The sequence below is a fragment of the Mus pahari genome, chromosome 9 (genome assembly GCF_900095145.1).
Source record: "Mus pahari chromosome 9, PAHARI_EIJ_v1.1, whole genome shotgun sequence".
NCBI lineage: Eukaryota > Metazoa > Chordata > Mammalia > Rodentia > Muridae > Mus > Mus pahari.
Genome location: NC_034598.1, coordinates 63,976,436 through 63,985,868, shown reverse-complemented (window position 1 = coordinate 63,985,868; position 9,433 = coordinate 63,976,436). Strand labels below are relative to the sequence as shown.

Sequence of the window (9,433 nt, the reverse complement as noted above, 5' to 3'; positions counted from 1 at the left end):
AAGTCGAGCCCCGTAGAAGACACAAGGAACAAGATCCCTGTCACCTGTAAGCAGACTTCTCCTGCCAGCTATCATTAAGGAAAAGATGCAATTGGCTTTCTCTTGTTGGGAGGGGTGGGGCAGTGAGGAGACAGGGTCTGGAGATTGGTGCTTATAGAGTGCAGGTAGGGCTCCAGAGAGGGCGGAGGACAGAGCTGCTTATCCTAGATTCCCCAGACCCACCCACCCACTTGTGTAGCTGTGTGCTCAGGCAAAGCGGTGATGAAGGAACAGCTCTAGCAGAGGATGCTTTCGGGCGGGGGTGGGGTGGGGGGGAGAACCAAATCTGTGGATCCAAATCTAAGCTGAGAGCCTTCACTTCCCACTGGGTGAGCCCCCCTGTCCTTCGGTCAGCCTCCGCTCCAGACACAGCCAGCCGGGCTGAAGGTCTGTGGCGGGGTCGGGCTGTGCCAGCTGGACCCGCCCCGAGCTCCATGGTTCGCCCAGCCCCGCGCGATGGTGACTCTGGGTGCGGAGGGTGGCTATGGGAGAGCCCGCAGATCGCAGCAGCGTGAAGGCGGGGAGCGCGGCGGGCGGCGGGCGGGGACTGTCTCCCCGACCTCAGCATCCAGAGAAGCGGCTCAACCACCTGAACCCCGAAAAACGCCAACAAGTAGTTTCTCCTTTGAGGAGGGCGGCTCAGCTGGCCGCAGAGACTCCGTCTGACTGCAGGAAGAACCTCGTCCACACGGAGACCCAAGCAGATCCACTTTACTCCCGGTCTCCTTAAGGTATCCGGGGACGAGAAGGGGAGAAAGGGAAGGGCAGCACAGGCGGGCATATCCCCCTGCCAGGCTTTAAGAATGTGGCTGTGGAGCCCCTGGGGAGAAGCTGGAAACAGGCGGTCTAGCTCCGCGACCCAGGGGGTGTGCCTCCCGCAGCTTCTCCTGGGCCTCGCCCCTCCTCGAAAGCAACCCCCCACTCTCCACCCCAAGATGTTTGTTTTTCTTGGGAAGGGGGAGGGGTGGCAGAGATTGCTCACTTTTGTCCTCAAAGATGGATCCTAGTTAGCCGTTTCCTTTCCCAAGTAATAATAACATTTAGCAACAAACGGCAACAGTAATGTGAAAAGGAAATTGGATGAGGAAATTAGTCAGAGGTCTCCTTGGTGAAAGGCGGTAGCGGGGACGTTTGTTGTTGTTATTGTTGTTCTGACTTCTGGGTTCAGTCTTCTGCCAGGTAGGTGAGGGAGAGAAGTGAACCGAGAACAGAGCGGGGCAAAGGGCACTCCCCTAGTGCTGGGGGGTGGGGGGGCGAGAGCTGTCTTAAGGTTGGACCAGGGTATGCAGGCAGCTGGGGCACTCCTGGCCCCCTCCCACTCAACACTGCCAAGTTGCCTCAGCAAACGTAACTCCCTAATGGGGGGAATTGCATTAAGAACAGGGGAGGGGATGAGAGAGAGAAAGAGACAGGGATGGGATAGTGAGTAAGGGGTCCATCTAGGGAGGAGAACTTGGAGCAAAGGCGGGTAGAAAAAAGACTGGGGAGTGAGCGGTGGGGATTTGGGGGGAAGGAAAGAGGGTTTTGGGGACTTAAAGCAGGTCGGATGTGACAGGGATAAAGGGGAGGCATGGTGGAGGGCAAGAAGGAAGGAGAGGTCAGAGCCAAGGGTGGACTGTGTGCTGCAAGAGAAAAAGGTTTCCTGGAAGGTCAAGGAAGACTCAACTGTTCTTCGTTCTCTGGGAACCTGGGCCAGGCGTGTGATGCGAGAGGCGGGGACAGGACTTGGGCACCAAGCTCCTCCTGGGAGGGTCCTTTCCACTTGCCAGCTCTGCAGCTTGGCACTCTTGGGTTGAGGTAGGGGGCGGGGTGGGGTAGAGAGGGTCCTGGTGAGACTCTGACCCACGAGAGCTTTAACTTGGTGCTGTGTTCGCTTCCCCTAGTCATGTCTGAGCCACAGAGATGGGCAAGATCGAGAGCAACGAGAGGGTGATCCTCAATGTCGGGGGTACCAGGCACGAAACCTACCGCAGCACCCTCAAGACCCTGCCTGGAACTCGCCTGGCCCTTCTCGCCTCCTCTGAACCTCAGGGCGACTGCCTGACTGCGGCCGGTGACAAGCTGCAGTCGCTGCCCCCACCGCTGTCTCCGCCGCCGCGACCGCCTCCCTTGTCCCCTGTCCCCAGCGGCTGCTTCGAGGGCGGCGCAGGCAACTGCAGTTCGCACGGTGGCAACGGCGGCAGCGACCACCCTGGGGGAGGCCGCGAATTCTTCTTCGATCGCCACCCAGGAGTCTTCGCCTATGTGCTCAACTACTACCGCACAGGCAAGCTGCACTGCCCCGCCGACGTGTGCGGGCCGCTCTTCGAGGAAGAGCTGGCTTTCTGGGGCATCGACGAGACCGACGTGGAGCCCTGCTGCTGGATGACCTACAGGCAACACCGGGACGCGGAGGAGGCCCTGGACATCTTCGAGACACCCGACCTCATCGGGGGCGACCCTGGTGATGATGAGGACCTAGCGGCCAAGAGACTGGGCATTGAGGATGCTGCGGGGCTGGGAGGACCCGATGGCAAGTCTGGCCGCTGGAGGAAGCTGCAGCCTCGCATGTGGGCTCTCTTTGAGGACCCCTACTCATCCAGAGCTGCTAGGGTAAGAACCAAATCTAGCGTTCCCTGTTGTTGCAACTCTCACAACTTTTCTTCAAACTTTGATCCTGTCCTCCAACAGCCTTTGAAATGAAGAGGAAGAAAGGAACACGGGTTTTCGAGATGTTTCATGTGGGGTAGGGCAAGCTCGGAGACTTTTTCTTTGCCCCATCTCTTCCACCCTTCCTGTTAGCTCTTCTGCTGCTCTCCAATTCAGGGAGATTTACTTTAGCAGATGGGACCCATCCATCCTGGGATGTGTCCTGATGTCATCACTACATTCACCTTAGTTTTTGCCTAAACTGTTTTTGTTCCAGCCTTTTCCTTTAGCTAGGATGTGCTTTGGAGCCCATTGTCCATCCCGATGTGACAGTTTCAATGACCTCTAAAACTCAGATCTGACTTCCCAGGGCAGGAGCTACGTTAAGGGTCTAATCCGAGGACAGGGAGAGGGGAAATGGCATTTCTGTGTGTGAGTCTGGGTGGAGGTAGGGTGTGAGGGGAATGTGTCTAACCTTCTCTCTTCCCAGGGGCGAAGAGGATATTGTTGCAACTGTTCTCAGTGATCTTGTCTGCACCTGGGATCCTCAAGTTGGGTGTTTTAAGTGTGCCTCTGTTCCTCACAGGTTGATTGTGAATTAATCGCCCAATTGACCCATCTTTCTGTTGAGTAACTCAGATTGTTGAAAACTTTACCTGACTTTATTTTATAATCTTAGTCTCGATGTTTCTTTGTTGTTTCTAATTTAAGGGAGTGATAATATTTACCCATTTATCTTCCTATAATCCCATGAAGGGACTAGAGAAATTACTAATAACAGTATCTTCAGCTTAAAGGGAATAGGAGAAATACAAGTAATCAAAAAATAATACAGGATATGGATTGACTTTAGTTGTATATGAGAGTGGAACACTGAATTTAGTAAACTGTTACCACTGTATATATCTTGGTTTTGCTGCTCAGAGAAGACCCTCATCTCTACAGGATGGTAATTCTCCTCCACTAACTTTGATGCTACCCTCTTGAGCAACTTCCTTGGCATGTCAGAAATGCCTGCATCTTAGTTTTTATGCCACTCATTGCCCACTGACTTCCAGAGAGATGGGCTTCCGACACTACCTCAGAAATCTGCCCATGTGTTTGGTTTTCTGGGCAGAAAAAGAACACAGACAATGTAAAATAGTGTTGCTCTCTTGGGCCTGACCTTTGCACCTATGCATAAATTTTAGAATAGCCCCACACTCCTATATTCAAACATGGAAATACTAAGGATAATCCTAAGACACTGCTTTTAAAAAGTATTCCATATGGAAGAACAGTTTATGTTTAAAATGTGATTCTTGACAGCCAGGCCATAGTACATACCTTCAACCCCAGGACTTGGGAGGCAGAGGCAAGTGGATCACTGAGTTTGAGGCCAGCCTGGTCTACAGAGCTAGTTTTGAGACATCCAGGACTATACAGAGAAATCCAGTCTTGAAAAACAAACAAACACAACAGAGAAGTGCTTATTGATATAAATAAAATCCCAGGCTCATGACCTTGCCCTTGTGCTTCTTGGTTCTCAGCTGAGTGTCACTGTGTCCTTCCCACTTGGTGGTTAAAGAGATAATTTGATTCTATCTTCAGGCTCATCACACGACCGTCTTCTTCAGTCTGTGTTCAATAAAACGGATGCCTTATTATCTTTCCTCTTGATACCATAGGAAGATATCCTCAGTTTGGTTTGTATTTTATCATAAACAGGGTTCTGTACCTAAGTGTTTATCGAGGCACACATCAAGTTATTCTTACTATGAAATTTGATTCTATTGATTATCAGTGAGAAAGGGCAGTCTATTGACTTGACAGCCACTGGGTACTAGAAACAATTTTCATACTTAGATTTCCTTGTAACTATGTGGAGGATTTGCCTCTTATCTGTTTTAGATGAAGAAAGAAACAAGAGATTAGCACAAGGTCAAGAGCAGGTGAGAGCAAAATCAGGTGACAGTCACCAGCCTGAAATCTGTTTTAGAAGTCACTTAGCAAAGACCTTCTCTTTCTAATCAGGATGAGGAAAATGAAGACTGAGAGGTTCAGAAATGGTTAAGGTCATACATCAAATAATTAGCCAAAGCAAGATTATTCTAGTGGTGTCATGACATCTTCCTGGCCCCTTTCCACAAAAACCTCTGATTGTAACTGATTAGACTGAAGACTCGGCACAGCGACCTACGACATTAATTAGGGTTGCCACTTGGAAAGGACGTTTACAGCATTTTAAAATACATACATTGTAGGACATTTTCTGGGATAAATTTCGCATGGCGCCAGTCAACAAAGGAAGAAAAATGTGTGAGCTTCACTTTTTATGTGAACCCTGTAGGAATTATTTGTTTGTTGTTGGCCAGTGAGTGACCAATATGTCACTTTCCTTTGCGGACTTCGAGTTCAGCAAAGTAACTTTCCAGACCACCAAGGATTCCCCGAATCAGAACACAGAGCATTAATTCATTACTTCTCATAGGTGAAGTAATATTTTAGCTCCAATTCTGACCTGACCTAATGACACCAGACTGGTTCTTCACACAGAATACTAGTGAGCAGTCAGCAGGAGGAAGCTGTGCTTAAGTGACGTGATTCTGATTGGAGGAACTGTAAACCAGTGTCAAGTGATTTGCTTCACGGATCTCATTCTTAATAAAGTTGAGCATTTTATAAACGTCCTTATCTTTACATTAGCTCATCTATTTCCTGAAGTATGTAGTGAAGAATTTTAGCTGAAGTCCCACACCTATTTGTTTACTTTATGATTTTTTCCAATATCAAGGAGATTGCTTCAGTCTTAAATTAGGCGTGTTTTATTTTCACTTTCATGAGGTCACACTAAAGCACTGGTGACAGGAAATGGTAATTGACTTTTATGACCCTGTAAATGTTTGCCTTTTGCTTGCATGTCCTTTTTATCTAGGAGTTTAAATTATAACATAAATATATATTTGGACAGTAAGTTAATATGCCATACTTACATGTTATTTTTCTTAATTTTTTAAAAATAATTCCCATATAAGTTGTCATAGAAATTTGTTGTGGAAAACCAAGATCAGGAAAGAGAGGAGATATGGCTCTTTTAATGCTATTGACAATATTCGCAGATAGTGAGGAGCAGGGATCCCTTTGGGGAAGTGCTGTCTTCTCTACTTCCAACTCAACACTTGCAGTTTAGCATATGAGTGTCCATTCAAGATCCAGTGCCCTAGGAGAACATGGTGGGCAGATTTCTTGGTCGAGCTTTTAGATTCTTTTCAGAGTTACTAGTACTCTAATTATACATTGTCAGACTTACAAAACATTTCAAAGAATCTGTTCCCAGCTCTACAGGGATGGTGTGTGTGTGTGTGTGTGTGTGTGTGTGTGTGTGTGTGTGTGAATTATATTGTTCTCCATTCCTCTTTTTGCTTTGTAGATGAAGCAAGGTGACTAACCTCTCTCCTGTTTGAGAGTGTGACCCTTTTGTGGCAATTCATGCATGCCTTTGAAGACCAGGTTGATTTTAACTTTTCATTGCTAGGCTGAAAGAACACTTCATTTATTAATGGTCACATATTATAGTTCTCTCACCAGTGATGGTTACCAAATGTAATTTTCTTGTAGGAACTTTGCTTCTCTGGTTTGTATTTATTATTTAAATGCTCTACATTAAAGTCTACACAAAGGGAAGGCATACGGAAGATACAGTTCTTTGCTCTTATTAAGTTAATTATTTCATTTATAATAAAAATATTTCCTAAAGACATCGTTTGAGTTAGGAAAGCCAATGAGACAGGAAAAACGTCCCAAGACAGTAAAGTGTTTTTCTTAAAAAACAAAACAAACAAAACAAAAAAACCAAAACCAAGACTCATCTTCCTCCAATTGTTGGGTTGTAAAACCCATTTTCTAGCTGTCGTTCTCATACCAATAATGCTGCATATCTTCACCCCAGAGAACCTGCTTGCTTGTAGACTCTCTTCTATCCATCATTCAGGTTTCCATGGCAGCTCATGTCTCTGGGGCTTTAGTCTGTACCACTCACTCCCTTCTTCCTGATCAGCTCATCTTGGGTGAGATTTTTGTCACAAAGATTTGCCTAAATAGAAATCCTTAACTGGTGCCATGCATTTCAGAACAGAGCACCATGGCCTTGACACGGCAGTGAAGACTTTTATCATCCAGCTGCTCCTATCATCCAGCTGCTCCTATCATCCAGCTGCTCCTACCCCGTAGTTTTTTAAGTTTCAACATCTTTTCTTTTTGCCTTCAAAAAATATTAATTAGCTAATAGTCAATTCACTAAAGATGGCACACTTGGAGAGAGCAGTTAGACTTTGAAGTTTTAAAATGAGGGTCCTTACAGTCTGGCTTGTTTTGGTTTCAGAATAATGTGTAGTCTTTTTAATGAAGGTTGCACTTGTACCAAACAAGTGAACTGTTAGAAGGTGGCTAAGTCTCTTCATTTTTTTTTTCTCTATTAGTTTTGAATCATGGCCAACTGTAGGACAAAGGAAATTCAAGTTCATGTCCTTGAAGAAGATTTCGCTGCGATGTCTGGTTGTTTCCCTTCTCAGTCTAAGAATCTTTTTGACCTTTTCCAGAACATTAACCATATAATTCATAAATAAATTCAGTTCTTGTTAAGTTATTGTGGGGATTGAGCAAGACCAGAGAGTACCTCAGTCTCAACTCATTGTATTTTTAGTAGCATGTATGATCACACACTAAACAAGGTGCTTTATTACTAGGTACCAGGTGTACCAAAGATAAATGCGGTTGGATGGATAAGTATGATTTTCATGTACATTTTTAACAGTCCATTTGTAGACTCAACACTTTTGAATTTTGTTGACAAAACTGAATGAGAGACAAGAAATTGTTCCCTACTTGTCAAGAGGTTATTTACAAAGCAAATAAAAATAAGAAAATGTGCAAGTTTATGTGCAGATCAAACATTCTCACTTGACTGTCTAAATCATCACTATTTATGTTTACTGCCACAAGTAAAGTAAATGTATTTTTCAAGTTTTATATGTTTTGAACTTTTGAGTCATAAATCCTTTTATTATGGCAGTCTTTAAGATATGTCTAAATGAAATGGCAAGGATACTAAAGATAAACACAGAAGGAAATATATAGTGGCAAATGTTCTAAACAATAACCAGGAGTATATTACAGAAAGGTAATTCAGTTCTGCTTGAAGTTTGAGGGCTTGCCTTTTAGAATAGTTCAGGCAGATTTTTATGATAAAATAGCATGGTTTGATGCTTGTTTAAGAGGTTGAAGGGTGGCAATTTTAATTCTATGTATTCAATATTGTCACAGAAAGTGAATAGAATGTGGGTTTGAAGGGAGAAAAGAACTGAGGTAGAGAATATATGAAAACAGAATTGTGAAAAAAAAAACTGTATAAGAGCTCTGAGAACTGTGATCTTACTCTGAAGTCAACTTGGGTTGAGCTCAGTTCATCTTCCCTTGCCCTATTCCAAAAAGTAAATAATAATATCAGTAATAAAATCAAGTGATGAGACATTGGAGTAAGATAGTACCCAAACTTCGTATTATCTCCAAGGTTTTGGTGTTTGTGGGGTAATATTGCTAAAGATGCTGGGTAGGAACACCATGTCTCTGCTCACTCTGATTGTGCTCCGAGAACTGTCACACCAATAAGGTAAACCAGAATTGATTTTTTTCATTTGTAACTTTCTGCCTTCTTTTTCTCTCCCCCCTCTTACAGCTGTTGGGTAGCTGCTGCTCTGGTTACCATAGAAACAGGTTAGCTCCTAGTTTCCTGTTTCCATTGAAAACAGCTTTCTCTTAACCACATATTGATCTCAGGAAATCATTTTGCTGTGGCTCTGTCATGAAAGCCATAAAGATGATCTGCTCTGTCATTTCCTAGGTCTGAGAGTCAGTGCAGGTGTAGATCCATCCACCCACAAGGGTAACTGATGAGATAATCTCAATTTTATTTTCACTTGAAAGGTATCTTGTCAAAGACACCATCCTTTTCCCCTTCCCATATTTTATACAGCAGGGAGAGTTTTATTCATGTGAGGTCTTAGAGATATGTCTAACACATTTAAATGCTTACAAACCAGTGTCAAAAAATCCTACAGCTTTCATCTCCTTCATAACCTAGTCTATCAGTGTTAGTTTGGAGAATTGTTCACTGTCTGGCAAAGTCGAAAGCTAAGACTTAATGTGTCAGTGAAGACTTTCAAAATTAGATGTATGTTTATTATATTGGGCCCTGTATTTCTCTTTTGAGAACATAGCCTATTGTAGGATATACATACTTATATATAGAAAACAATGATGAACATGTCAAGGAACAAGTCTGTATAATTTTATATGCAGAGGAGATGGAAGAGAACTTGTAGGAATGCGGTTTTAAGTTCCAAGAATACTGTAGGTATATGGGAGATATATATACACATACACACATTTAATATATATGCATATATATCCTACATATATAAATGCAAACTCTTTTTACTATATATGTACATGTACACACATATATACACATATACGCATGTATATGTACACATATATACATACACTCATATACACACATATATGTAATATAAATATAAACTGTTTCCATAGGATTTGTGACTGAGATATGCAGTAAATGTTTAGTGTTCATGAAGACTAGATTTAGGAGAAGAAAAACTCATTCCTCTGACCCAACCTCCTCATTTTGAGAAGACAACTGATATGTCCTGGCAGTGACTAGTTAGTGAGAATTGAGGGACTAGAATTTAGATCTTCCGTCTTTGACTTC

General features: G+C 43.9%; 1 protein-coding gene across 6 annotated transcripts in view; it reads left to right on the top strand.

Moving 5' to 3' along the window:
• The first annotated feature begins 518 nt into the window (after window positions 1-518).
• Kcnc2 (potassium voltage-gated channel subfamily C member 2) overlaps window positions 519-9,433 on the top strand; it is a 181,855-nt gene continuing 172,940 nt past the window's right edge. For all 6 annotated transcript variants that reach the window (XM_029542368.1, XM_029542371.1, XM_029542366.1 and 3 more), the window contains exons 1-2: window positions 519-770; window positions 1,923-2,631. In XM_029542368.1, the coding sequence (XP_029398228.1) occupies window positions 1,942-2,631 (690 nt within the window). In that variant the 5' untranslated portion in view covers window positions 519-770; window positions 1,923-1,941. The remainder of the gene's footprint in view (window positions 771-1,922; window positions 2,632-9,433) is intronic.